At 39.2% G+C, this 25,129-nt stretch overlaps 1 protein-coding gene and 1 long non-coding RNA gene across 10 annotated transcripts in view; one reads left to right on the top strand and one right to left on the bottom strand.

Annotated features, from left to right (window-relative positions):
- The window catches only part of LOC105197594 (trehalase), a 52,490-nt gene that overhangs the window by 22,433 nt on the left and 4,928 nt on the right, over positions 1–25,129 (top strand). For 4 of the 9 annotated variants that reach the window (XM_011164063.3, XM_011164086.3, XM_011164077.3 and 1 more), the window contains 5 exons: positions 11,111–11,932; positions 18,185–18,967; positions 19,333–19,466; positions 20,245–20,798; positions 21,043–21,290. In XM_011164063.3, the coding sequence (XP_011162365.1) occupies positions 11,796–11,932; positions 18,185–18,967; positions 19,333–19,466; positions 20,245–20,798; positions 21,043–21,290 (1,856 nt within the window). In that variant the 5' untranslated portion in view covers positions 11,111–11,795. Of the gene's footprint in view, positions 1–8,168; positions 8,623–11,110; positions 11,933–18,184; positions 18,968–19,332; positions 19,467–20,244; positions 20,799–21,042; positions 21,296–21,472; positions 23,366–25,129 lie in introns of those variants that run through there. The other 5 variants (XM_011164056.3, XM_026140914.2, XM_026140915.2 and 2 more) reach the window with 4 other exon arrangements.
- Positions 22,862–25,088, bottom strand: LOC120357249. The gene is made up of 2 exons (XR_005574408.1): positions 24,443–25,088; positions 22,862–24,334 (listed from the first exon to the last, which is right to left on the bottom strand). It is a non-coding gene; the product is annotated as an uncharacterized LOC120357249 (long non-coding RNA).

The raw sequence follows: 25,129 nt of genomic DNA, 5'->3' as shown, positions 1-25,129 counted from the left end.
AGAGATACGATAAATAAAAGATCATACAGAGATTTTCAAAAAAAGTAATTAACATGACACATAAATTTTATTTAAAAAAAAGTCTTAGTTTCCACTACACATTTTATGTGACGCGATATATTTAATAGACATATATGTACGTATAATCTTTCTGTAATTAATTGCATCATGATAATTTTATTTTTCTTAATTGCATTAGAGAGAGTAGCTGTGTCTTTAATTTAATCTCAACTCAATGGAAATTGCTCGTAAGTTTTCATTAGTCTCTCGCCCGAATGTGATTTATGATACATGCTCATTATTCTCAACATCGCGGAATGCAATATCATCATTCGGAATTATGTCAATTTGACGCTGCCCCACGGCGCGCGTTATAGGAAACACAATCTGTATTACATAACAGGACTCGCGTACGTTACTGGCCGCAAGAGAGGAAAATCGTGAATTCAGTTTCATCGAGGAGATCGATTGAACAATAAATTAAGATCATCGCCGTCGTATCTATAAAGATACCTATAAAAGTAATTCAATTACTATAAACCGGATTCATTCTAGTCTCGGTGTCGCGAGACATTCATCTCATTCGCTTTCGCGTATTGTTTCACATCTCGGCAAAACAATTCGCATAATTGGTAAGCGTGCATTGCATAATCGCGCGATTGCACTTGTCCTCCCTTTTTCCCTTTCGTATTTTCCTCTTAACGTTCGTATCATTGCAGGCGACAATTCAGCGACATACAAAATAAATTCTCTGCTCGTTAGCCAGGAATGATTAATTCGCGGCCGTGCGACGAGGATCCTTCGGACTTCTCCTCCAAGGCGGATGCGTTCGTAACTCCCGTGGTTTTCCATTGAATCGTGCCTGAATAGTCATACGTCGTTTGTTCATGATTTAGATGTATTAACGATCGTTAATCGACGCGCGTTGCGTCGCCGATGAGTACCGGGGAATGCATGTAGGCTCAAGTCGATGACGAGACGAACGCAGACGTACTCTTACCTGCGTGTGATGACACCTTCCCTACAGTTCGCGTGAGTAAAGAAAAGCGTCATTTACAGACCACCGATCGCTTGTATTATTCTTTAAATTTCCTTAATAGTTAAATATTCGTCGATTTATTTTCGTAATGACGCGACGCACGCAAAGTCCAGTGAATCTCTCGCTACATCGTGGAAGCTTAAATACCGGCGCGTGCAACGATGCACATTACTGTTATTTACATCGACGTCTTATCAACGATTTTTCGACTAATTTCCGATTACCCGAGAAAGAGCGCGAATTAGCATCGCGTGAAAACACGCGAGGTTCACGTGCATTTTTTTTAATCGCGCGACTGGTGCGAGCCGCATTTATACAGATGCGTGCTAGTGTTGAATAGATGATGACGAATTCTTAAATTGCTTAACGATAGTGTCGTTACGCCGCGCGCGGTAATTAATTCCATGACGCCTCGTAGCCGTCGCTATTAATAATTATTTGCCATCAATGACTGATTAACTCGACCTCTCTCATTGCGAATTAAGTTCGCCTCTAGCAACCTTGTTCCAACGGAATTGAGTGTGAATCAAAGCGTGCACTCAATTTTCGTGAATACGTGTTTGATTATTAGGAAAAATATATCTAGATTTAACGTTCACTTATTGAGCAACAAGCATAAACGTCTTGTTCTGATTAGTTTTCTATGTATTTTTAAACAAAGCACAGCCGGACACGTGTTTAACGATATACATTTTAATCATTGTCGCAATATTCTGAGACTATGATGATTAATCGCTCTTGAAAAAATCGGAATTCATGCATCTCAGATGCACAAAAACAATTTGCTCCATCGTGTAACTTTGTGGAAATCCTTTGGATATGCGACGAAAAAAAATAAAACTTTTACGTAAGCTTATATGTGTGTTATTATATATATATATATTTGTCTGTTGATTAATAAACATGATAGATGCGAATATTTATTCTTGTACATGGTGACACAAGTCTAAATGATTGTATCGCACATTATCTGCGACTCTGTCAATTTTTTACAAAATGGGTACGCGTCTGACTTGAACATATTAATTTTAAAAATTAAGTAAAGACGCAGAATAACATGCTAGTATAACTAAAATTAATTATTTTAATTATTATTACATTTAATTATAATTATTATTAGAACTTTTTATCGATTATGTTAATAATTATTAATACAGATACAGAAAGTAGATTTTTTAGTTATTTTAAAATTCAAACGCAATACGTAGGATTTTAAATTTTGACGTAATTTTTTGATTTACACATAGTTAGTATATAAAAAAAATAAATATAGAAGATAAATGATAGAAATTTATCAAGGCTGAACGATTTCACCAGGAAATTTAATTAGTTTGATTTTTGACATACCAAATTTATGTATTTATAAAAAAAAGATAAAAATTTATTGATGCTGATTATATCAGAAGTTGGTGGACGAGCAAGAGTCTCGATAAAAAAAAGGAGAGGGTTTCCCGGAAAGAGATAAGTACGGGATGCACGACTGTCGTCACATGCGTAAACACCGGCGATTCTAGCTCATCATGCTCGAATATATTCATCGCGCGCGTGAGCATCCATCAACCGAGATCGTTGTCTTACGTCGTTAAATCCACGTGTTAATAGGCGAATTTCAAACGTACCTATATCGCGTCAATTCTCACAGAGATATATCATAATTCAGTGAGTAATTATGTGCCTTTGAATTTTTTTGTACGGCAATACACGCCTATCTGAGATCATTTTTTGTTGTTAAAAACTCATCACGAAATCTAGATTGGCGACCTGTCTGCATAAAATTCGCCGGAGATATCTCATACTCCGACGTTTCTCGGTGTCATGAATCACTAAAAAAACATCGTTTGCGATAATTGCGGCGACAGATTGATGCGATTCGGAAGTTACAGCGTCCCATCAACTCGCCAACTATGGCAATTCCGTGCGATGTGTCTTCTTCATATATACATAATATTTTGTTTTGTAAGACAATCGAGAAATATGTCATTAACGTACCGCATGGGCTAGCGATTCTAATCGCGAGGCTCGGAGGGACGAGACGATGAAAAGACACCCATGAGAAGATAATTGAATCGAGCAGCGGTGATTCGAGCCTCGTGGCTCGGCAACGACACCCGCCGACAGAAACTATTCAGTATGGCCTCTTATTGCCATCCAACTCCGCGCACCGACCTATTTCCGGCTAAAAATAGCCAATAGAATGATTGTCGCTAAAACGATGTCCACTCGACCGCGGCGTGTCGCGATTAATTGTAAGTGCGAAGGCGCCGTAACGCAATCTCCCGTGCCACCTTTGGCTGCCTCCGTGCTCGAATCTTGCGCCTCCTGCCGCGTGAGTCGCTTTTAAGGATGTATCGGACATATAATCCCTGCAAAGTAAATAAACGTTGGAAATCGTTTAATATTAATACTTCAAATAATCTATATACATATAAAAATTGTGTAAAAATTATATTTTTATTTAATAACATTTTTATAGTTTATTTACTTTATTTGTTATTAGAAATTAAATTATCTTTTACAACATTAAGAAAAATCCTCGGAAAAATCTCAATTTGTTGTGTAAGTACTTTAAGTATTCAAGATGATTTAGACAAAGTTTTATTGTGATTGTCTGTTTAGTTATTTTGTAAATAAATAAATACGTTTTATTTATTTTAGAGAACTAATCTCTGCATCATAATGAAACTTTACATGAATTATCTTGAATATTTATAGTACTTAAATTTAAAAATTCAGATTTTTTTCATTCTTTTATTATTACTTATATTTTTATTAAAGCACATGTCTACCTCTTATTGAAATAATTTTTTTATTCAGATGGAAAACCGCCGCCAAATTTTTTCTACTACTTTTAAATGCAATATAAAACAATCTGTAATTTTTTCATAATTTTATTAATATTTTGAGTGACAAAAAAAGAAAAAAGACTCCTGCGATTGAAATCTAACGCAATTGTGGAACGAAATTAAAGTTACAGTCGCAGTGATTTCACCGCTGCTATCTTTCACATTTACGTTTAAGTGCGTTCATAAATTTCGCTTGAAATTCTTATTTCTTCTGCATTACTCACTCAAAGCGCTGCGATATAATTTATTGTACGACAGCTCGTAAAGTTTGCACGTGCAAGTTCGCAGATAGGAAGTTGCGATTCCGATAGCGAAATCGTATCGATTTCGGAATTTCTTTTCTTTTCGCGACAAAGCGCAAATTATCTTCAATGCAAATCTGTTTTTCGATCTCATTCGTGGCGTAGAAGATGTATTTCCTTAGTGATAAGATTAAGTCCGACCAATTATCAACCCGTTATCTCGCGGAGAATGACAGTTCCGACATTCCAACACTCTCGAGCTTCATACGAGTGCTCCATCTCATAATGTTTATCTTCTTCTAATGCTTCTTTGCGTTAGTGCTAATAATCGAGAGAAAATATGACTTCTAAATTACAAAAATAGATTTAACACCTCGCGGCTATCGCTTCGACATTTCTCGCTATAGATAATTATTATCGACACACATATTTCGTGATATTTTTAAAAGCACGATACAACCGTCAGCTTCGTAATCGGTTTTGCCAATAGAATAATTGTCACTGAAAATCGAATTAGATTCTGCGCGACGCGTTCGAGGAGCGGCGCCCACAGAAATTCTCCTTCTGAACTTATCTCGTGAAAATCGCAGCACTTTTCGACGGCAAGTAAGAGGAAAGTCGACCTGTACCAGGAATAGATTTTGCGCAATTTTTCTAATCGCGCGATTCGATTAAAATGAAATGCTACGCGCAAGAAACGTCGCGGCATCCGATTGCGCCCGATGGCGAGGCTGGTCTCGCAAAACACCAAGGGAAAGTGTCGAAAGAAAGTTCATATATATACCAGCGGCAATTAACCTCCTCCACGCTTCGCCGAACGGGTATTTAAGTCCGAGGTTAAGTCGGTTAATTGTTTTAACATTTCGCGCGTCCGGTTAGCCGGTTTTTCCGCGAAAAGCATCGGATTCTGCTCGCCGATCGACGAACACGACGAGTCTTGAGCCCCCGTCAATGAGAAACTTTCCTTAACAAGAGCAAATTTGTCACGGGGTGACAACGCGTTAATTGCCTCCAAAGACGTGTAAATACGCGCAGAAATGATCGTACCTGCAAAACGGCCTGCAAACGGTAGATAATGAATCGCGCCTTTAAACGATACAGAAAACACATGGGACTGATTAATTGTCAGCTTGCTCGTTATCCCAACTAAGAATCGCACTTGATAAGATAATCAAATGTTAATTACCATCATTACTGCGTGTGCTTTTATCGTAAGGTGGATGTAGCGAACCGCGGCCAAAAGTCACAAATATAAGAAAAAAAAAAAAAAAAAAAATTGACGGCGATTTAACCGCACGAGCGACGTATGCAGAAGCGTAAAGTTTTAATTACGTGCGATTAATGAGACCTGTTGCATTGATGAGACAAATAAAACACCGCGATTGTATGTACTTGATTATCAAGTGTTGGACCACAGGTCCGAAAGCATGACGCAACGAGAAGTTATGTTACATGTTGCAACCGAGTCGGGACCAAGTCGTTGCACCGCGTAAGGATTTGTGGCTTGTTTAATCACGAGAAGCAGGAAAACTGGAACGCGACTCGAGCTGTTGAATCTGTAAGCCGAGTATTTGGATCGTCTCGGGGGCTCGGAAAAGGAAGAGCGCGCACGATTACGCAAAGCGGCGCGATTCGCGGTCCAAAACCGTTTCGACATCGCGAGGATGCATGACGGTGGCAGAAAAGCGATCGCGATCGTGCCAATTTTCTGTCGAGCGAAGATACATTGTATGTACACACGCACACGCTGCGCGAGATAAGATATCGAGATTAAAAGCGAATAAAATCGAGAAGAGGTGAAGTGCGCGATCTAATCGCTGTGTCCTACTTGTTTTTTTTTGAACGAGAGCGCAATTTACACTACGAGCCGATGAGTAACACTCATACGTCTATTTCGCCTTTTGTTTTTAAGACAATTTGTAATTGAACGGCGAACAATTAGGCGAACGTTAAGCACATGTTACGTATTCAGCGATACATTTAAAAGAATGTATCGTAATTGGCGATCTCTATTCATCCGCGAGGAACGTGAGTGGAAAGCTCATGTGGTGATTCAAAGTATTATAAAAAGGATTATGTAACATTTTTGCGCAATAATAGGCGACGATAGTTGCGCTACATTTGACCGTCACGATTTTTCTGTTGATACGATTATTGTCGCGCGAAGAAATAGATACGGCGACGAAGAGATGATTCACAGTGCAGTATCATCGACTACGATCGGACGTCGGGTGGAGTTTACATTCGCGATTTTACATTCTGTCGACATAATCAATCTTCTTTCGGCATCTAGTTGACGCAACCTTGAAGTATATTTTCGCTTACTGTCAATGAACCGTGGCGTACGGCCTACTTTTTACCTGCACAAAACGAATGATCGTTTTGTCACGGCCTCTCGCAAATTTATACTTCTGTTCCGCCACGAGCACATTTATAGACTCCTTGAGGGAAAGGAAAAAGAAAACTCGCCGAATTGTCGCAACAATTTTACTTGCAGCTGAATAGAACGGTTCCTTAAATTTCATATTGTACTTAAATGCCACTTCCGATATTCGTTTCTGTCAATTGTGCCAAGTTCTCAACAAATTCGTACGTTCCTGCGATACTTTCACTGTTTGCGCTAGCGATCGACGTCACGAGTACCATATCTACAGAGAAATTACGAATTTATACGTCAGAACTCGATTAACGTTTACGTACATGGTTTTTTTTTCCGTATCTTGACCTTTCTCCGTAAGAAAGTTCCAATAATATCCTGCTTATAATTTTATCTGCATTTGCGTGAGAGTTAAGAATAGCTTGAACTTTTGAATGTCATTGGGATGCCAAAAGATCCTACGTGTACAATTTTAATATGGATATCCCTAGTAGAAATTAAACCTCGTGTCCGTCTAGTTATGAGATAGAAAAATCGTCTTACATAATAATAGCTACTACCTAATAATGTAATGCTCGCTTTTTTTTAGTAGTTATCCAACCTGGATATTATATTTACATCATCTTTTTATTGCATCATATTATTTATTTGATATACACAGATCGTATTCTGATATACACAAATCTATAATTCACATTATGTATATTATAAATTTTCAGTCACTGACTTTTCAGAATAGACTTTATGAAATAAGATAATCTCAATCTGAACCTACACTGAAAAAAAAAGTTTTTTATGTTTAAGTCGTTTTCTCGATTTAAATAAACATTAGCTAGTATAAAATAATTTATTTTTAAACTTGGGAAATATTTTTTCTAATCAAAGAAACAATTAAACAAAAAAAATTTTTTTAGTACTGACCAATTTAAAATTGTTAGTAGCTAGACAATAGCCAGATTATATATTATATGTATATATTTTTTTTTAATTCTCAGTATTATTTGCTATCATTTTTTTTGTAGAGACAGTTACATCACAAAAAAACTGGTAATGAATATGCAACCAATTAACTAATGATGAGTTAGTAAATTTAATTAGTATTACTGGACTCTGAATCAGATTAAATTCAGATCAGATTTATTTTTACTTGAATACCTTGGATTTATCATGAGACATGCTTACAATAACATTTAAGATTTCACGGTGCACGCTCGGGTGCACTTAAACAAAGTTACGTATCTTCGCCTAGCTGCATGCTCGTGATCTTCTTCAGCAAGTCTCTCTTAGATGTCTGTTTCTTGAAACCGTCGAAAATATCTTACGTGTGCGTCTACGATAATCGCGATTTAATCCTCGGTCATTGTCGCCCGACCGTGCGTATCTACGCAACGAATCAGTTTTCGTTCTTCGAAACGCGCGCAGCATCAGCAATATACAGCCACCTCTCCTAGATCCGGATCTCTTACTCTTTCTGTCTCATTGCTCGACTCTGCGTCTCGTTGCATTCGAATGCGCTCGAAATTTGAATCCGGCGCGGGGTGTGTGTCCCACGTCGGTCCAATCATCGCGGTCACACGCCGCCCTCTCAGCCAATCGGCGGTCGCTCCGTTGGAGGCTCGACTCGTGCGCGACGTGACGTAACACCATTTAAAAGGCGAGCCGCGTGGGACGCGCGAATCAGTCGCACGACGCACGCTGCACCGTGTGCATTGCTGGAGCTGAGGAGTCGTCGGATTCCCGCCGTCGGCGAGAGAGAAAGAGAGGCTAGTGCATACGTCGGCGTACTCCTTTCCTCCCTTCCTCTTTCGCTCTCCTTCTTTTTCTTCTTTTTCTTCTTCCCGCTGTTTCTCCCGCTTCCCGGTTCCTCTTCCCGCGCTTTCGTCCCACCGGAGGTTTCGTCGTCCAGCATCGGTGGCTGCAATTAGACATCAGCCGCGCGATCCCGTCGCTGATCCGTTGCACTCGAGAGGGATAATTTTACGCACGTCGAGCTGGCGCTCGATCAGGAGCGGAGCGATCACGCGGGCCGAAGGAAAATCTTTTAGCGCAGTGCGATACCTACGCACGGCCGTCTCGCCGGGAGATTGGAAAGATACGCGAAGGTTGACTCGTGTGCATCCCGTAAGTAGTTACGCGCGCATCATCGTGCGTCGAAACAGGAGACACTCTAATTGCAACAATAGCCGTAATTATTCGTCTAGTCTGCTTTATCATTTTCCTGATATCCTCGAATAGATAAGATTAAAGCCGGGATTGTATGTACGCAATTATTAAACTTTATTTGTACTTTTGTTTATTACTCTTGTCTCGCAGAATTTTCCTGTGTAATGACACTGAGATAAAAAATTTCTAAACTTTAATAAATATTTATTTGAATAGTACTGATACAATATTTACTTACGGTACATAAAGATTTACTATTAAAAAAATATATATATTTAAATTAGTAGTTTTTGTACGAAATAAATATATATTTACATTTATTAAATATTTTATTAGTACTATACACTTTGAATAAATTTTTATTAAAATTTAGTAATGTTTCTCTCAGTGTACGATGGATCACGTTGTCGCATCAGGAAGATATGCTGTGACGAAATGTACTGTTAATTTATAATCCTCTATATCGTCAAATCACAGTATCAATTAAATCGGCCAGGGGCATCGTGCTTACATTCGTATTCGGGAACGCAGTTGTTTTTCCTGCTGTGCATCTATTAGCCTTCCAAAGCACATGCAAATATCGTAGAAAGATAATCTATGTTTCTGCGATAAAGATGGAAATTACTCGCAAATTACGAAGTAGAATTTTATGGAAAGTTAACAACGATCGTATTTGTATCTTTTTTTTCAAATTTTTTAATTGGTACGTACAATCATTAAGAGTCGCGAGAGAAACAAGGCAAACTTCTTTATATTATGATAATATCGCGAAATCAGTCATTCGATAATTCTTGGCTCGTTTAATATTCGATTCTATTTGCCTTCTTAATGTCATCACATCGAGACCAGGCAGGTGACACGTATCGCACTCGTGGTTTACTCCATGTCTAAATGTAGCCTGTGCCATTTAAGGACGGAAATAAGCGCGAGTGATGTCAATTTGGTGACCGGTATTGACAAACTTAACGAGCATGTCGCTGATACATACACACGTTTCAATGGCAAGCGATCGTGCAAAAAATAAAACGCGTCTTGAGAGTCGCGATCGAAATTTCGCGGCTGCTCATAATCTGTAATTTAACAATCCTGCTTCACCATCTTTGATTGAAATTAAAAATTTTATCATAAATCTTTATATATTGCCTATGCAAATTAAAGAATTAAATGGACATCTAACCAACGACTTGAATATAAACTGAATTATTCAATTTTGATAACATATAGCGTATGTTATAACAAATAAATTATTAATTATAAATGAAATAATTATGTTATTAAATTTTAATAATATTTAATAATTAAATAAATAATTTAAATTTTAAATGTATTGATCTCAATATATTATTTTGATGAATCAATTGAGAAAATATAATATGACAATTACCTGAAAATTAATTTCCTTTTTCTCAAAGAAGAAAATTAAAAAAAAAATCAGTCAGATTATTGTTATATTTTTCTCAGTTGATTCATCAAAATAACGTGCTAAGATCGCCAATACATTTATATTGACGAATCTATACATTCTGTAAACAATTTATTCGAAATTATGTTAATTCATTTACACGTGCCTGCCGCAACGTCAATGTTAATTAAATGCGACATACGATATATTAATTCGCAGAACCCAAATACAATGTTTCAAATTATTCAAGGTTTCTCGTCGAGGTCGACATCACTCACGAAAAACGACGAAGAATTTTATTGCAATTTAGCGTTAAAGTGACGACTGTAAAGCTGTAAAAGACTCACTTTGTTCCTTTTAATTGTCAAATTGTATTAGGGTAATTACCTCTCATGAATCCATTGAATTATTCGCGAATGATTCATCGCGAATCCTCAGGATCGTTCCTCATTGTGCGTGGCATATTTATCGTCTCGATCGGCGCGCGGTGCCACAGGTAACGCGCACCCACTTATTCTGTAATGTGACTCACAAATCACAGCTTACCGCATAATTCAAATGCGTTGAGCGCAAATTAGCTAATGAGAGTATGGCGATATCGATTTACCGGTTCTGATATTACGCTACGTATCGGTGACGGACGACCCCACGTTTCCTTGACGTAAAACGCAGCGAGAATCGAACGGTTGTTCGTGCGCGTATTGGAAGGAGAAACTACGTCTTTTGCCTTTTTCTGAGAGCACAAGTTTGTTAAAAGTGACATTGTTTCAGCATTCTGGTTTGTTTCCACCGAAATGCGAAGCTCAATGCATCGTATAATGTTATGGCCAAAATTAAATTGATTTGAGAGAGATATATTTTATTTCCGCGTTCTTCACCGATTTTGCTTTAAAGACGTCTAATAGCAGTAATAACGTACAGTGGCGAGAAATCTTTCGCGAAGGAATATATTAGAACGTATAAATGACATAAGCGCACGTGTGATTGCGCTGACTTGAACATGCCCCGCACGTCTAACGTCTGTTTTTACTTTTCGTGTTACAGGAGAGATGCGGCCTCGCTGTTGGAGCTGAGACCGCCCCGTCGGCTGCGAAAGTTCGTGGGCCCGCATCCGAAACCGATTACGAAAAAGTAAGGATCATTCGTGTCAGGATCATCATCCGCGCGCGCGTCATCCCCCTCGTATCCCTCGCTGCGAAAAAGCGAAACACGAGAGACACTGTCGAATTGAGCCGGCTCTAAAGAAACAAAAAAAAAAACAGAAAATAATCATATAACGGAGGAACAAAGCGGGGAAGAAACGTTTAAAGAAGAAAGCAGAGTCTCTAGATCAAGAGTGAAAGAGGAGGAGAGAGAAGGAAAAGCGAGAGAAACGTTTTGAAATAAAAAAAGAAAACGCGCACATCGGCTTTTCGATTCTCGGTAAAAAGCAAGGAGAAAGACTTTTGTTAAAATCTGACTTTCGGTACACGCGTTGCTGGTTTTTTTTTCTCATTTTTATTTCGCACTATTTTATCAAAAAAGAAAAAAAACGAAAACCTCGAGAGAAAGAGTGATGCACCCGTGCTTCTTCGCGCGTGCTTGTGTAACGTAAAACCGGATCGCGATATATTCGGCCGACACGGCAGTAAGAGAGACAAAAGGAAAAAGAAAAGGTAGATCGCACACGTACGTATAATAGTACGAAACCGAGAAAAAGAGAGAGAAAGAGAGAGAAAGAGCGAAAAAAATGGCCATGGTTCCAGCATGCTCCGTTTTGATGTTACGTCCTCTGGTGCACGCTGCGCTCTTCACGTTCCTCATCGTTCTTCCGAGCACCGTTATCGCGGATAACACGGGCACGACGAAACCGCCCCCGTGCTCAAGGTAAGTGCCTCAGAGAACCACCCTTCAATTGTCTCTCGACCCACCCCAAGAACTCGATTCGAAAGATATCGGCACCCTCTCCTTTTTCGCGATTGATGGCGGAGTTAACAGATAATTGCTTAAATGACGCTGGAAACCGACTACTGCGGCCTCTGGCCTTCGAGGTTGCGATAAATTGCGATCAAATTACATTTTTCATAGCGCGATACTAGAAATTTTCAACATTTGACACTGTCTGTGCAATTTAAAAAGCGATTAGCGATTAAGAATATATAAATTTTTTTAGCAATTTACTCCTCATTGCTTGTCCTCATAAATATGTCGCGTTAACACGTTCCATGAACGTTTGTTTTTAATCAACGGATGAAAATGTGAGAGAAATCTCGAAGTAAACATTAAAGAATTTTCTGTAGCAAATTTGTGTTGATCCAATCAGAGGTAGACACTCGAAATCGAGTGGTTTGTACGCCACTGACTTATACGTAACCGATTACGTTAGACGCGCGTAATTGCATAAAATCTCATATCCCAATTGTCGTACACCTGCCTGACTAATCATCGTTTACGGAAGTGGAATTACAAAATAATGTGGGATTCATTAGTTATGGACTAGACATTATTGCATTTTTGTATACGCATCTTCAACGTGAAATTACAAGCTATTACGTAAAGAAACGAAGTAGCTCAAATTTCCACCTCAACATCGTCAGCATATTCATGCTAACGACAATGTTATTTTTTTAAATTTAAAACAAAATATGATACTGTGCATTAAAGTTGTTTATCGGTCTCGTATGAAAATATTTCATTTATAACATGCTGTTCTTGGATTTGTTTGTTGCATTTAATTTGAAATGCAATTCTGATTATTATTAAAAACAGACGCAATGCTGTAACAGAAGTCCACTGTTAGTTGCCAGAAGTTAATCGCGTGTGAAAAGACACAAAGTGGAATCTCTTCGGCATAGACGTGGTTATAGCAATATCATCGAAACTCGCGGACTCTTCTCTAAAACTTAATTCGAAAATAGATTTTTCGAAAGTTGAATATTTCCTGAATATTTTTCATAACTTTTTAAAAAAATTTGTTGTAAATTTTGTGTAAGATGCAGAACTCTAAAAGTCAAATTTCCAGTTTACGTCCTTTTAAATTCCCATCACTGGGAATTCCCATTACTTGTCAGAAGGTCGCATCTCTGCGACTTCAGACAAGTAAATTCCGACAGCTGACCGATCTTCGATATTAAACGCCTCGAGGAAATGTCACATCAAACGATTTGTCGAGGCATATCGTTCATGTGGCAGTAAACACAGTCGTGTCACATACGTATCAGTCATTCAGTAAATTTCCTTGATCTAGAGAATAATTTTGCTTGCAATAAAAATTGCTTTTATTTTTATATTATATATATATTTTATAAATTTTATGAGGCATTCTCTCGTGTGTAACTTTCGTAAAATGTATTTTTTTCCTACATGATATTATCATAACAATTTAATTATTTTTCCAAGTAGAGGAGTACTTCATAATTTACAAAGTAAAATATCTTTCTGTTATTTGGTCTTTGCCCAAGTTTTTATTTTGTTTTGACATAGAACAACGCGAACCATGTGCTGCGGAACATACTCGTACATAGAAAAGTAGTCCGCTTCCGAAATTAGATCGTCCTTCTTTTTTGTCGTTATTTTATTTTAATAAAAATGCGTAAAAACGAAATATAATTATTTAAAAAATAAATCATCGTTAAAAAAAATAGAAAATTAATTATCAATGAAAGAATAATCGTGAAACCTCAGAGGAAATTGAGAAGGGACCAATATTCTCTCTATTAGAGTTTTTTGCGCGTCGCTTTTCAAAGTTTGCGCTTTCCTTTTCGTGCGGGGCGATTATACAGTATAATTATGTCTCTGACGCACTAAGGAATCTGAGTCGTCTTAAATCAACGGGATTACATACGCGATATTGCATTGGCGAGCACGCGTGACGCGAGCATTTAGGGAAATGACCTTAGCAATGAATTTCGTCCCGGAATCAGGCGCGTGGCAAGTTGGGCTCTAAATTAGCGTGTTCCGCAAGCACAATGAGCGTGACCTTTACAGCGTCTGCACGTGTATGTGTGCGCATGTTAATGGTGGATCTCGTATGCGCTGATTTGCAACGGAAACTTTTCACTCGCGCGATCGATGACGCGCCGCATCGCGCCACCAGCATCTCTCTGCCTCATCATCCGCGATTTGTTTCTCCGCACGCCGAGGCCCCGCAAGAAATAGAGGTGGCTGGTGCACAGAATTATACATGTGTATTTATTTGTTACAAAGGTTTTTCAATTTCTCGCACGCTCATTTAAATGCAAATTTGAAAATGCACATTGTTGCAGTTACACATACATGTATATAGAGCGCACTGTTCTAAAAATATTTTACTTGCGATATGTAACGTATTTTTTTTTTTTAAATAAGCAAATAATTATGTAGATACTCGGGAAGGAATCAGGTCGAAACTGCTTTTTTACAGATACGTCATGGTTTTTAAACGAAGTGAGCAATGAAGGGTATCGACTTGTTAATAACGCGTAAGATAAAACCGTGGGCGATATTGTGTATCGTGCTCCTCATAATTCTCTTTCGAGCAGAGGAAATTTACTGTCTTCCGATATTTACATGTATTTGACACAAAACGTACCAAGCAATTAAAAATTTTGAATTTTATTATCACGTAAAATACAATTTATTATTACGTATCGTCTAACACGATTTGATTGACACGATTTTAGAATTCTAGGCAAAAAATTTCAATTAATTCAGAACATAGCGTTTAATTCGTATCGAGATTCCTAGATGCATCGAACACTTTTATGCATTTGTAATCCCGCGAATTTTGGCGTGGTGCCATTTCAAAATCTACGTAGCATCTTCCGCAATGCGGAGATTGATCATCGTTTAATGAAAAAATATATATCCGGTTTATTTCTTGATACGATAAAAATATAATGACTCTTCCTAAAATACTCAAAGATCGCGATGTCACAATTAGCGGATAATAATAGGTTCCAGTGTGGAATTACCGTCGAATTTGATATTGCGAATGCGAAATTCGGTAATGTTTTCCGAGAAAGCAAGGATCTCTTGCGCCTGGCGTGTCACATGATGCAAACATGTTTGTTGAGTATAAGCGTATCGCGACATAGGCAGATTCGAATCACGTCCCCGAGATAACGTGCAGGTATATCCAGTAATGGGCGCATATTTCTCGATCGCGACAAACGATTAACTGCTGATCCCTGTCGAAACACCTTCTGTTATTTTTTTTCACCGAGGCGGTGCGTGTCCGGTTCGAGCTAGCCTCGATTATGTCGTGATGAATGCGATATAGGATAACATGATGATGTGTAAAGGATACGAGTGACGCCGAACACGCTCGAAGCTTAGCAAATTGAATCTTCCGGAGATGTTTCGAATGACGTCTTAATAAAGTGGCGCGATCAGGCCACTCTTCTTCAAGACCACAATGACATTTCAATCTAAGATGCACGCACCGGCGAGCTTTCGTACACTAAAAACGAAAGACTGGTAACAACTACCAAATGTATAGTGAAATATATAGTATCAATTAAATATTTGGTCAATGTAATCAAAAATAATTTTACTTTTCTAAATATTTAATAACTTATACCCAATTCGATGATACTTATTAAATATTTAGAAAAGCAAAATTATTTTTGGTTATACTGACAAAATATTTAATTGTTACTATTTCACTATACATTTGATAGTTATAACCAGACTTTTTTTTCACTCTAGGGAGATTCAGTTCATCTTAGACGAATATTTATATCCCGGTGGCTAATGAGTCGCGTACATCAAACGCAGCCGCGAAAAATAAATTGGGAGCAGACGCGGCCGATTCTTCTGTCGCATGATAGAGTCACGTTTGGCATATTAATTAAATTAATATACAATTAAAACGATCTATCGCCGGCATCGTGCAATTCGACGTATTCGACTCTTTGTGCTCTTCAAACCTATTTGCGATAATTCTCTCTCTTCCACAGTTATTTTCCACGATAATTTTTTGTACGCGTAATTGACGTGAAAAGAAAAATAATAATCGCGGCTGATATATCGCTCATGAGAAAAATGTATAAAAGCTAACTATTTAAAATTGGACTATCGCGTGAAAGCTGTAAGCAATATATCACGCGTAATCGCAGGCAGGTAAGGCCTGGTTAGTAGCCAGCTCGCACCCAAAATGACAGAAACCAAATGATCACTGGTTATCGCATATCGTTTGCACACGAATATTCAAACGAAATTATCATGGATACTGCTAAATGACGCAAACGCTGAAATCGCGCTATCATTCCCACGCCATCGTTCCCATTCATTTGAAAATGTATTAACATAGATAATCTGACGACGGAGCAAATAGATTTGACACGAAAAAAAAAAAAACTCCTTTAAATAACACACATGTTTCTAAGAACAGTTTACCGAGACAACAATAACTTGATATTTGCATATTTGAACTTTTTTCAAAGAAGCCTTTTATCTTAAAAATGCTTTGTGCGACGTGTCTTGATTAAAAGATCCTTCCACGCGTGCAGTTATTTCCGCGCGGATGATTATATTTGCGTTAAAAAACAGGATCTTGCCGGAATCGCGGACTAATAACGAGTTGCTTTCGCAAATCGGAGGCCCCGCGGAAAATTTGCATGTCTCCTCGGTGCGAAGGGGGAGGGAGGGGAGGGCTTGAATTCTCGCGGTAATCTCGTTAGCGGAACCGAACACATAATGAGGTGACGCGCGGAGATCGGTTCGGTTTCCGAGCGCGAGCGGGAAAAACGCTTATCCCTCGCGCTTATTCGCGAGACGCAGGCTCGTAGCGCGCATATTAGTAATGATAATGAGGCGGCACATTTCGCGAACCGCCTCGCGCATTCCTTCACGCGAACGCACGGGATCTCCACCGTTCCGCGCGCAGATACGCGATCGATTTCATTCCCAGCTCGCGGAACGCGCGCGAGCACGTGCACACGCGGGGATCTCGTTCATCAAGGCCGTTCAGGAAAGCGGGATTCGCACGTATATCGGTGGCCGGGTCGCGATCTACGTGTCTCGCGGATCCGCGTGATGCGGGCACGGCGCTCGCGAGATTGGTGAAAAATAATCCGCGCGTGAGAGATGAACGGAAGCGAATGGAATTGAAACGCGTCCAAACGGTTGCGCGAAGAGAATAGTAGAATCCTTTTTAAAAATGTTAATTGTACATAAATACGAAGAGATTCCGCGAAAGGCTTTTGAACGCTTTTGGGTCATGACGCTCTTACGTCATGATGTTGCGATTTTAATAATCACGACAGACAGACCGAGTTTTCATATTTACGGAACTTGATGGCTGTTACCACATGAACACGCGCTCATCCGAATGAGCACGTTCTTTTTATGAGCTCTGATCTAATACCTCTTCGGCCTAGCTGTAAGGTGTACCCGGAAGTGATTCAGGATACTTACGATACCTTATAGTTCATAAGAAAAATAAAACGTTGTAATTGCGGGATCGGAATTTTGCTACTGTTAAACGGATAATTCTTTACACATGTTGCCTGCGTTTTTATCGACGTTGTTTATGAGGATAAACGATCGACTAATAGATAATCCTGTTTCGCAATTGGAAGCCACAGCTCTTTTATTCTCACAATTAGAGGCAGTATAATCTTTGTCTTTACTGAAAAGATTGCGCGTTCTAAAATATCTCCGGCTTAATTGGAGGTCGAGACATTGGTCCAGATGTCGACCCAACCGCGAAAACCGCGAACAGTTGAAAAGCGTGCCTTTTAAACTTTACTACTAGGACCACGTCGTAGAAACCTTCGGAAACCTTTAACACAGCTTCTTTCAGCGGGATTAATTTTGCACTACAGTGAAAGGAGATTTACTATTCTAATTTACATCGTACCTATGTAAATAATTGATAAATAACAAACTTCTACTTGTATATATCATCCACAGTGCCTCGTTAACGTTCTTCGTTATCATTACCATAGGTTAACTAGCAGTCGCATTCATTATTTCTTCAAACACGTTTATCCTTTCTTTTTACTCCGGTGCAAAGTTCATCCTGCGATTTCATCTACGTAACACTCCCGGCGATCGGTCCCGGCGAGAGAGACCGCCGCGACGGCCGATCGCACGCGATCGAGAGAGTCTCGCGCTCGTCGAGTAGCCAAGTAGCCATATACCGTGCCTTTCCAGTGAGGTATACTGCCACGGCGATCTGCTGCACACGGTACAAATGGCCGGCATATACAAGGACTCCAAGAGCTTCGTCGACATGAAGATGAAGCGGCCGCCGAACGAGACGCTGGCGTCGTTCCGGGCCTTCATGAGGAATGTGAACGACAGGCCGAGTAAGCAACAGGTGGAGAAGTTCGTCAACGACACGTTCGAGCCACCGGGCTACGAGTTCGAGGACTGGGATCCTGAAGACTGGGTACCTAGTCCCAAGTTCCTGCAAAACATCGAGGACGACGAGCTGCGGAAGTTTGGCTCCGATCTCAATCATATCTGGAAATTGCTAGGCAGAAAGATGCGGAACGATGTGAAGATCAACGAGCATCTCTACTCGATCATCTACGTGCCGAATCCGGTGATCGTACCTGGCGGACGATTCCGCGAGTTCTATTACTGGGATTCGTATTGGATCATCAAGGGCCTGTTACTATCCGAGATGTACAACACCGTTAAGGGCATGTTGAACAATTTCGTCTCGATAGTAGATAAGATCGGTATAATACCGAACGGCGGTAGGGTGTACTACATGATGCGTTCGCATCCGCCGCTGTTGATCCCCATGGTGGACGAATACCTGAAGACCACCAACGACGACGTCTGGCTGAAGAACAACTTCTGGCTGCTGGAAAAGGAGTTTGATTTCTGGATGACCAACCGAACTGTGGATATCGAGAAGGACGGGATCAACTACACGCTCGCCAGGTACTACGAGGAGTCGTCGGGTCCCCGACCGGAATCCTACAAGTGAGTACCGCGATCTCCGCTCGGCTTCGGTAATAGCGCGGATGACGATGCGGATTTCGAGAGGAGCTAAATGATCTAGAGTTGAAGCAAATAAGTTGAAGCATACATTTACGGATATTACTCTTGACGACACTGTTGCGTTTATTACCGGCTTTATGTCGGATTGTAAGCATTAATTTTTGTGCGTTGCGCAATACTCGCATTGTTCGTGAGAGATTCTGACCGTCTTGCAGAACGCGTAAAGTCAGCGTTGATCTCGCGAGTTCTATTAGTAATTAGCGATGCTGCTCTCACTTTCGACATCGATTCCGATTCGATTTGTCCCGTTCGATTTTTTTTTTCTAATCTCGCGACTTGATGATCAGGGAGGATTACTTGACGAGCCAAAGTTTTCGGACCGCCGAAGAGAAGGACAATTATTATTCCGAATTGAAAACGGCGGCCGAATCCGGATGGGATTTTTCCAGTCGATGGTTCGTAAACGAGGGTACCAACAAGGGTAATTATCATTCCTTAATTGCTTCCCGCGCGATGAAAATAGAAGTCTTTATGGGTGAGCGACGTCGGGCGCAACATAATATTACATGCATATCCACAAGTGCGATTAAAATAATTTTGTTGAGGCTGGATAAGACATTATTGTCACAGACGACAGAAAATGACGTACCGCACTACTTATAAGAGTTTGTAATAGTGATATCTCTGATTCAACGAGAAAGGAACAGATGTTTTCATATATATACGCGTAGAAAAAAAAGTCTCGCAACTGAACTATCCTTTTACGCGCAGATTCTTTGATTATTCGCGATGCTCGTTTGAAACTAATATCGAATACTAAAAGAAGCTAAGAGCGCAATCCTGTTTGTTCGTCAATTTTTTTTTTTTTTAATGGATTGAACCGAAGCTATAATGACGTCTCATACACGCGCGCGCGCAGCATTACCCACAATTATCGTGCTATTCCACATTAAACACCGTATCTTCAATGAGATCTGCGTACGCCTCAAGGCCCTCCGTCTCGTTTCCTAAGTGAAAGCATTGTTCTCGAGGCATCGGTACTCTAAAATTCATTTTCGCTAAGGCACGTGTCGCAACTCTGATCGTTAGATCGTGCCGTTTCTGCAGTCGTTTAAACCGCCCTACGTTGCTCAATTCTATCATAATGAAATTGAAAACGCGATTTAGCGCGTTGAAAAACTTGTCGTAATGGATCGCGCTGCAATATACACGAGAGCGGCTTGGAGGGAACTGCGGACTGATAGCGGAACGGATTCCAGGTAATCTGACAAATCTCAAGACCAGATCTATAATTCCGGTCGATCTGAATACCTTAATACACCGAAACGCCGTGCTGCTGGCGCAGTACAGTCGTCAGATGGGTAACGAGACGAAGGCCGCGTATTACGACGACTTGGCCGAGAAATGGAAGGAGGCGATCAGGATGGTGCTGTGGCACGAGGAGGTGGGCGCCTGGTTGGACTACGATATGCTGAACGACATCAAGCGGGACTACTTCTATCCGACTAACATTCTGCCGCTCTGGACGGACTGCTACGACACCTCGAAGAGAACCGAATACGTGTCGAAGGTGCTCAAGTACCTCGAAAAGAATCAGATCATGTTGAATCAGGGAGGCATACCGACGACGTTGGAACACTCCGGTGAACAATGGGACTATCCCAATGCTTGGCCGCCTCTTCAGTATTTCTTCATCATGTCGTTGAACAATACGGGCGATCCATGGGCGGAGCGATTGGCCTACGAGATCAGCCAGAGATGGGTCCGTAGCAACTATAAGGCTTTCAACGAGACGCACAGCATGTACGAAAAGGTAATTTCTTCAAAGAAAAGCACGAAAACACAACGAGAATGTGTATTAATTTGTTAATTAACCAATTCTTATACAATTTAAGAATAAAAGTAAACAAACCGATGTTGCTGTCGCGTTAAAAAATGAAATATTTATATTAAGAATGTTGATTTACTTAATTTTAGTCTGAAGTCAAATTTAATCTTGTTCATGCAATACAGTTGGGAAAGAAATTTTTTCAATAAGAGAAAATTAAACTTTGCAGTACGACGCAACCGTTTCGGGTGGCCATGGTACTGGAGGTGAATACGAGGTACAACTTGGTTTCGGCTGGTCGAATGGGCTCGTTATGTTTTTACTGGATAAGTATGGTGATAAATTGACAGCAGAAGATTATTTCTCACCAGACACCGTGGTCGAAAATGCGGCGTCACCGCCGGTCGTTTCGACAGCTGGCCAAATGTTGACCGGAGTTTTAGCCCTCATCATATCGTTAGCAGCAGGATTTATAGGGTGAGGTGAGTATCAATAGATAGAAAGTATCTTTACGAAGGAAAAGACTTATACGAATTTTTATAAATGTTATAACAGTCATTTCTTTATAAATTTATAAAATTATACATATCCAAATATTTTTTCATCGATTAATTAGTAGTATGTACGAATTAAAAAGATATTTCTGCTTTTTGTTTCAGATATCTCCACGTGACCTAAATCAACTATAAAATAAAATTCGCGAAAAGATACGTTAAAAAGATCGATTGACGATACTTCCAGTCTCGAAGAAATCGATCTAAATAATATTTTCGCTCTTCTTCCTCGCTCGTATGGTTTGTATACTTTGATAATCGGACGATCGAGGAAGAGAGCGTAAAACGGGTATAAATGGACCAAATAGAAGCAAGTGCAGGCACTGCTCTTCTTATATTATTATAAGACACTCCGAGTATACGAGAGGGCCTCGAAAACGGCGTCTTTTTTTATTCTCTTGTCACGTACATGCTTCCAAAGAATATTCTATAAGCCGCAGGATATATTTTATATTAACGATATTTTATACATATATATATATATAGGTATACTTCGCATTATTACTCTGGAAGGGACATGAGTCTTTGTTGCCTTACTTGCGATATTATATTGATATCGTACTTACCAATTGTTTAAATTTATGATCTTACTATACGATATTTTCTACACACATTCCACACTGTACATTCCTCATGATTTACGATTACTTTGCCAAAAGTACCTGCAGTACGTAATATCGATTTTCCTTGAGATTGTCTCGAAGAGTATATCGCCAGTACGCGCCTAAACATATCTGCAAACATGTGCCTTCTTAGCTATGGAATTATGTTGTTATAGAAATATCGTGGCCCTTCTCGCTGACGGATAACGTAGACAGGATTTATTATATCGCTAGACAATCGTCTATTACTTAATCGCTCCATCAGACGTGCGCTGTTATAAGGTATATTCTGTGATCATTTTTAACGAACTACTTCGCTGGTCGAATGACGTTCTACCATCCTTCCATTGCAGGAGAGAATTTATTCTTTAGATTTAAAACTTTGGAAATTCCGCAGGCGATTTCTCGAATTTAGTCTACGATATACACATACATATATATATATGAAGCGATGTATATTATTTTATCTTTTGAGATTAGCCATTGCTATACTACTGTACTAGTATTATTAGGATAGATAAATTATTATGTCGCGCATATCTATGTAACAAAGGATAATATCGACATGTCTCCAAGATTTCCGGAGGCAGATTCCTCGGAGTAAGGTTCCTCGACAGGAGAGAGGAAGGATATAAAAAGGGGCAAAGTGAGAAAGTTAAGGGAACAAGTTCGGCAGGACTAGTTACAAATAAAAGATACAACGGGAAAGATTCCGCTCTCTTTCTCTCCTCAGAGCAGAGTGGATTCATCTAGTCAGTTATATGCGTACGGCGTCTAGCCATCTTATTTTTACGAGTCCCAATGGCGACATTGTGAAGGCTGGGCGTCGCCAAAATTATTCCTCTAATCTTCGTCTGTTATTCGAAGAGTGCCTTATATAACTAGGATCTAAAACGGGGCGGATAACACGAAGTATTAAACGAGTTGAGGAAAGTGCGAGATAATGGACGATGAACGGACAACCGTTGACGGTTGACAGTCCAGAATGATGACGGATAGTTTGCTTTCAATTCGCGAATTGCCGCCTCTATATTTTATAATCTTCTCTTGCCTATATGCGACGATTATTCCCTTTGTAGTAAATCTGTGAGCTCGACATATACGCAATATACTTGGCGAAATATTGGAGCAATGATCTCGCAAATTACTATGTCGAATCTATTGAGTAGATTCTAAAGAAAAATAAAGAATATAAAGAATAAATTTTAAAAACACGTTTATATTTACAAAAAGGAAAAGATTTATTGTACGTTTATTTAAGATAATTTATAAAATATATGAGGGTCTAATATAAAGATATAACTACAAATGCATTTAAATATTGGCACTACTTAACAATTTACTTGTTCGCAAAGTTAACTTGCAAACAGCATTAATAAATCCGCCGATTACTTTACGTTTCTATTTCAGAAGAAATACCGTTACTTTTAGAACTCTGTCATTTCAGTCAAGACAACATTTAATAACGCATGAGTGAGTGTGTACGGAAATATCATGTTTGTCTTGCCCTGAACAGTATTGCACGATTTCTTTTTCAGTAATTTGTTCAATAATCACGATTTCTTTTTCGTAATTACCTAATAACAATACTCAAGAAAACAGTCGTGTTTTTATTAATCGGGTACTATTTCTTCTTTTTTCCATAATCTGTTCATGTGAACGCGAGTTGTGTGTTAAGCATGCTCCCTGCATCCAAATCCAGTGCTCCTTGTACGATAATTTAATAAAATAAATAAATCGAATGTCCAGATATGTAACCTATCCTGCGATATACCAAATGTTGCATGCCATTTATAGTAGCCTGTAACATATACCTGTAAACTAAACACTTAAAAAAAAGGACATTCCAGATACGTTCATCGAAACTAGATCGGATAAACACGCTCCTTCGTTCTGTTTGGTAAGTCTGTACCTAATGTACAACCGGATTTATCAAGGATCAGTTGAAGGAATTACATTCACAAGATAAATTCGTAAAACTAAAATTCTCTTGTTAACACACTATCAGAAATTATATAATTATAAATGGTAATCTGTATTTGTTTTTTTTTTACGTGTAAAGCAGACAAATGTGTATTTTTAAACACTTGCATGAGAATGTATTGTCAGTTTACAAGACTTCCTTTCCACAAGTAGCATTCGAGAGCCTCTTTTGTTGTCAATAATTATCATTCTGCTGCGCTGCGCAAATCGAAGTTTTCGCGTACAACAAGCTACCTTCGATAGTGCTTAGCCTACCATCAATAGTAATTATAGTAGATAACAATCGAGATGATGATCATACAGGGTGATCCAAAAGATGCGTATCAGAAGACAGAGAGTTGTTCCGAAGTATTTACAAACGTGGTCCTTGAAAAGATTTAATCTGAGGAAGAGAAATTTCTAAAGATATAAACTTTGAAAAGTTGAAATTTTTTTTTCTAAAGTTCAAGAAACTTAATTTTTTCTCAGGAAAAAAATTTCAAGATCATACATGCGTCAAAATATGACAGTCCAAAGTTCTGAATTTTCAAACTATTGGTTTCTTCATTTCTTTGTTTAAATACATGTAACAGCTGTAATTTAAATGATTTTTTTTTTAAGTGTTTAAGCTAGACGCAATTAAATATGTCTTACATATTTTGGATTAAATTTTTATTGAAGGAAGAATTGTCAATACTCACAGAATATTTCTTGTCTTTAGAGTAACGCGAATTTTAGGCACTTCCAGGTGCACGTCACCGTTATTCACGGAGGACATAGTCACGTTATCACAATAAATGTTAAACGTACTAGCCATAAGAGCTGTCAGTATCCTCTCGTGAGGATACCGATACAATTGCTAGCACCAGCACACGTGCTGGCGCAGAGAAAGAGGAGGAAACGAATGGCCGTCATACGTGAACATACACGTGATGTAGGCGTGACTGCATTTGCCATTCAGCCTTTTTGCGCAAATTCCCGCTGGCGTTAGATCGCGCTCAAGGACCTGTCTGCGATCATATTGATAAAACGCGGTAATCCCGTACGCACCGAGCTATTCATGTCGTTGATAAAGACGCGAAGACGAACGCGGTACCGAGTGAGCGAAGAGAGCGATTTTATAATAAATTAAGAAGAGAAAGAAATTGTGTAATATCTTTTTCAACTGCGATAAAAATGTGAAAGTGAGATGCTTCTG

This window comes from Solenopsis invicta, chromosome 3, assembly GCF_016802725.1.
Source record: "Solenopsis invicta isolate M01_SB chromosome 3, UNIL_Sinv_3.0, whole genome shotgun sequence".
NCBI classification, from domain to species: Eukaryota; Metazoa; Arthropoda; class Insecta; order Hymenoptera; family Formicidae; genus Solenopsis; species Solenopsis invicta.
This window is presented reverse-complemented; position numbering and strand designations above follow the sequence as displayed.